This window comes from Benincasa hispida, chromosome 5 (assembly GCF_009727055.1).
Source record: "Benincasa hispida cultivar B227 chromosome 5, ASM972705v1, whole genome shotgun sequence".
NCBI classification, from domain to species: Eukaryota; Viridiplantae; Streptophyta; class Magnoliopsida; order Cucurbitales; family Cucurbitaceae; genus Benincasa; species Benincasa hispida.
Genome location: NC_052353.1, coordinates 43,069,877 through 43,074,699, shown reverse-complemented (window position 1 = coordinate 43,074,699; position 4,823 = coordinate 43,069,877). Strand labels below are relative to the sequence as shown.

At 33.2% G+C, this 4,823-nt stretch overlaps 1 protein-coding gene across 1 annotated transcript; it reads right to left on the bottom strand.

The window, feature by feature from the left end:
• Window positions 1-2,548: 2,548 nt before the first annotated feature.
• On the bottom strand, window positions 2,549-4,499 carry LOC120078780 (polyol transporter 5-like). Its single transcript, XM_039033087.1, has 3 exons — window positions 4,246-4,499; window positions 3,817-4,163; window positions 2,549-3,733 (listed from the first exon to the last, which is right to left on the bottom strand). Exons 1-3 carry the CDS (start codon window positions 4,394-4,396, stop codon window positions 2,696-2,698), a joined length of 1,536 nt encoding a protein of 511 aa, XP_038889015.1. The 5' UTR covers window positions 4,397-4,499; the 3' UTR covers window positions 2,549-2,695.
• Between the last annotated feature and the right edge of the window lie 324 nt (window positions 4,500-4,823).

Here is a 4,823-nt window from a genome sequence, read left to right as displayed (position 1 = left end):
ATTTTGGTTATCACTCAAGACATGATCCACTTGTATGTCACCACATACATGCTTGAGTCACATACAGATAACCAGGAATTTTATGTTTATTGGTTTGTGGTAAAGAAAATAAAACAAATAACCGAGCAAAACAACAAGATGTGAAGTAAATATCATATATTAACAATCACAGGTGTTCGTATATACAGTTTACAAACTATAGGACACGAGACTTTAGGGCATCAACCTCAACAGTATCAACGGATATACAGAGTCTAGTCAACTCGTGGTCCAGGTCTTATACAAACTCTTTGTATAGGACACCCTCGCTCCACATCTTCACATGAATGGTCAGGATCTATCATCTGTAGTAGTTTACAACACTTGCAAACCTTTACAAAGCGGGCTGTATCCATAGTGTCACCAATATCAGGTATCCCATCTTAATCCTTATACTACAGATCGATTTAGGTTATCACTTAAGACATGATCCACTTGTATATCACATATATATGCTTAAGTTCACATAAGATAACCAAGGAGGTTTGTTTATTGGATATGAGTAAATGCCAGAATTAAATAACAGTTATTTTATTCATTGAACAATGTGTATCTTTACAAAACAATGAGACTCCAGGAGAATTAAGACACCAATTCCAACAATCGTCATTCTCTACCAAACACTTCTCATTCTTTTACACTTTTAAGTGTTAGTTTTAATTAATTAAAAAAATGTATAATTGATAAATTTTTTTGCTTTTAATCTTCTAAAATAATATATTAAGACCTTGGTTTTAATCATAATTTATTATATAATGATTTGATATTTCAAGAGTTTTTGTAATGTTCCCATCACTTCAAACTATAAAAATAAGGTTTCTTTTACCATTTTTTTTCATTTACCAATTATGAACTAAAACTCATTGTAAAGTGACGTGAACTTGTGAATTGAGACGACTTAGTTCAAAGCTATACACAAACAAAAACATATAGAAGAAGACAGTCGTGCACTTGTTTGCTTTAATGACGATGAAAAGATTGAACAGAGATCTAGCATAGCTAGAAGACATCTTCGAGGGATTCCACAAAATAAGCTCCAATATTTTTAATTTGCTTTTATTTTTCATTTTTAGCTCCAATATTTTTAATTAGCTTTTAATTTTTGTTTTTAGTTATTATTTTTGTTTTGTTGTATTCAAAAAATTATACCAAAGAAAGTTCTTTTTTCCTATATTATTCTACTTTTAGTTCACTTTCCTTGTAAATATTTCATCTTGAAAATACTAAAAAATGTTAGAAAATATATTTGGGGAGAGTCAAGAATCCATGTGTTGAATCACTCATATCCATATTTTCTATCTAAGTTTTATGAATTTTATGTTGATTTTTCTTTTTATTGTTGTCAAATGAAGTGTAAATTTAATTCATGGAAGTTGTTTATAAACATATCTTGAATTTTTTTTTTCATCATTTTTAACCATATGTTGAATCTCATTTTCATTACTTTTTACTTCATGATATTGGTGTCTCTTTCTAATTTGTAAATTTTAATTCTAAAACATTTAAATAAATATAATATGTTTACTTAAACTACTTTCTTTTATTCTAAACAATTTTAGAAGAAACATTAAAAAAAAAAAAAAAAAAAAAAAAAAAAACAACTAGAAGAAACATTCAAGGAAACTGTGTATAAACAACATATATTGATTTTTTTTTCTTTCTTTAGTGATATGTTGAATCTCATTTTCATAAATTTTTATGTATTATTTTTCAATAACGTCTCTTTTTAGTTTATAAATTTAATTTTTAAAATATTCAAATTCATAAGAAATTTAATATGTAATGATTTAAACTACTTTTGTTAATTCTTATAACAATTGTAGAAGAAACATTCGGAAAAAAAAATTAAGAATTCAAGGTCAAAATGAATATTTTTGAAGTTCAAGAATTAAAATAAAATTTGAAAGTAGATCAAAATAAACTAAAGTCAAAAGTACAGAGATCAAAGTAATATTTAAACCAAAAAGTACTATTTTAGTTTTAAGTTTTATTTTAATTTTAATAAATTGATAATGTAACTTCAAGTATGCATACTAGCAGTATACTAATGTGATGATGATTTTGCAAATACATTAGAGTCGAACATCGAGTAAATTTAATGTAAGATAAAATATCATCTAATTATTGAATCACGTATTTGTGTAGTAGAATTTTTTCTTTTATCAATTTGGTTGTCTTTGACGTTATTTGTTATTGTATTAAGGTCCGTTTGGATTGACTTGAAAAAAATATTTTTCAAAAAACTCATTTTATTTAAACACTTTTGATAAAAGTTGATTAAAATACACTTGAAAATTTGTTTTGAGTGGTTTCCAAAGACTCTAATTTATTTCAAAATGACTTATTTTTTAAACTAAATATTTGAAAATGTATTTCAAACACATTCTTAATAACACATATATTTCACTTATAATTATCTACCTATGTTTTTAAAGTGGTAGTTTATGATTAAAATAAATTTGACTTACCAACATAGACATTGATAATGATATTTTCATTGAGAGTAATATTTGAGTGCAACTCGGACTGTCATATCTTCAGGCATCTTCTTCAATCACAAAGAAAGATAATAGATACATACATTCATATATATATACACACACTTATATATAATAAGTGTACTCCAAAGTATTTTTTCTTTCATTGATGTCCGACATCATTCAATATCATCCTCCTTGTTAGAGAACTTCCATAGAAAATTACCAAAAAGCCCCTCTACATCCTCCAACTCTATCCCCCGCGTCTCTGGGAACACAATGTAAAAAAACACCCAACCCACTGCTGCAATGGCAGCATAGAGGAAGAACGCACCTCCAATTGAAATTGCACGGTACAAGGACAAAAACGTCATTGTAATAATTGCACCCATAATTCTATTTGTAATCATCCCCACGCTCATTCCTTGAGCACGTAGCTTCAACGGAAAAATCTCTGAAATGACGTAACACATGGGTCCCATCCCCATAGAATAAAAAGCCACGTCGGATAACACCATGGCAATGCACAATCCCACCGCCCACGTGACTTGCTCGTGCGATGCCTCAATTATCGTCATCCCTGACCCTAAAACAATTAACGATATCGTTTTTCCGGCGATGCTCGTCAGAATCAATGGCCGTCGTCCGATCTTGTCAAACAAGACAGTGGCGATCAAAACGAAAATGGTCTTTGTCAAGCCGACGCCCATCGTGGTTAGAAGCTTGTGGTCGGAGGATGAGATTCCGGCCTTCTCGAAGATTCTAGGACTGTATGAAACGACGGCGCCCATGCCGGTGGCCTCTACGAAAAAATTGACACCGATGGCGGTGATAAGAATGTGGAGGACAGCAGACGTTGGGTGAAGGAATAGCTCCTTCCAAACGCTGCTACCGTGGGTGGTCTGTTTTGGGATTTGAACGACATTGTCTTCACAACTCGCCGGAATTCCGACGACGGTTTTGATGTCGGCTAAGCGCTGTAGAGATTCTTCGATGGAATCTGAGGTTCTGATGAGGACTTGTTTGGCTTCGTTGATTCGGCCCTGCATTACCAACCACCGTGGGGATTCCGGCATTATCAGAATCACGATGGCAGCTAAGAACATTGACGGAATTAAACCGATTCCGAGCATAAATCGCCACCCCAAACGAGTTGGAAGCTTGGAGAATGCAAAATTCGAAATGTATCCAAGCAAAATGCCGACGTTAAGAAACACCTGCAAGAAAATTAATCAATCTCTAACTATTCAAAATCAAAACGTCGGATCTCTCCTTGCACTTAATTGAGAACTGGACAGACCTCAGGAAAAGTGGAGAGGCAGCCGCGAGATGATGTCGGAGCAACCTCTGCAGTGTACACAGAGGCAATCAACACGGCAGATCCGGCAGCGATGCCGATGACAAATCGGCCGGACATGAGGAAGGCGTAATTTGGGGCGAAACCCATGAGAATAGCTCCGACAAAGAACAAGACAGCACAGAGAACAATGGTGTACCGGCGGCCGAGCCAATCAGAGGTTATGCCAGCGGCGGCGGCGCCTATAATGGCGTAAAGGCTGATGATTCCGACCAGAATTTCCACCTGCACATCAGAGATGTTGAAATCTTGTTGTATGTAGATTGCAGCTCCACTCATTACACCGATATCTGATTGAAAACTCAAAAATATACAGAAATAAAAAAACAGAGGAACAACAGAGCATGAACAATAGGAAGTCAAATTTCTCACCGTAACCAACCAAAACGGAAGACATGGAAGCAACGATTGAACAAAGGAAAGCGAAGTAATTTGTTTTGGATTTATTGGGAGGATGGAGGTGTTTAATTAAGGGGACTTGGAGGCCGGAAGTTGAAGAAATCTCACCTTTCCGGCCGCCCATTTTTGGTTAATTCGGATAAGAAATGGGAAGTGTGCGATAGTGTGGGTTTTGTTTGATTTGGATTTCATTTTTCATGGATTTTTGCTTTTTATGATTGTCAATTATTTTAATTAATTGGGTTTCATGAAATTTTCTTTGGATGTTAATTTTTCAATTGCTTTTTTAAGTTGTATGGGTTTATGATATTTTTAATAGAACAAGTGGGTGAGAATGATGGTACAAGATATTTTAAGAAATATAATTTGTGATTCAACTTGAGTGTAGTTAATATTTTGTATTTTTGTTCTTTTTTTAATGTGTACGCTTTACTTTTTGAAGTTAAAGTTTTTGGAAGAACGATTTTTATCTATTCAAAAGATCATATAAATGGAAGAAACACTATTGGAGAGTGAATAACAACCCATACCTAAGCAATAAAATATAGCCA

Coding starts and splice junctions, on each gene's coding strand:
- LOC120078780 (XM_039033087.1), bottom strand. CDS start 4,396: ATGGGCGGCCGGAAAGGTGAGATTTCTTCAACTTCCGGCCTCCAAGTC. Junction 4,164..4,245: donor TTCCGTTTTGGTTGGTTACG/GTGAGAAATTTG, acceptor GTTTTCAATCAG/ATATCGGTGTAATGAGTGGA. Junction 3,734..3,816: donor GCCTCTCCACTTTTCCTGAG/GTCTGTCCAGTT, acceptor ATTTTCTTGCAG/GTGTTTCTTAACGTCGGCAT.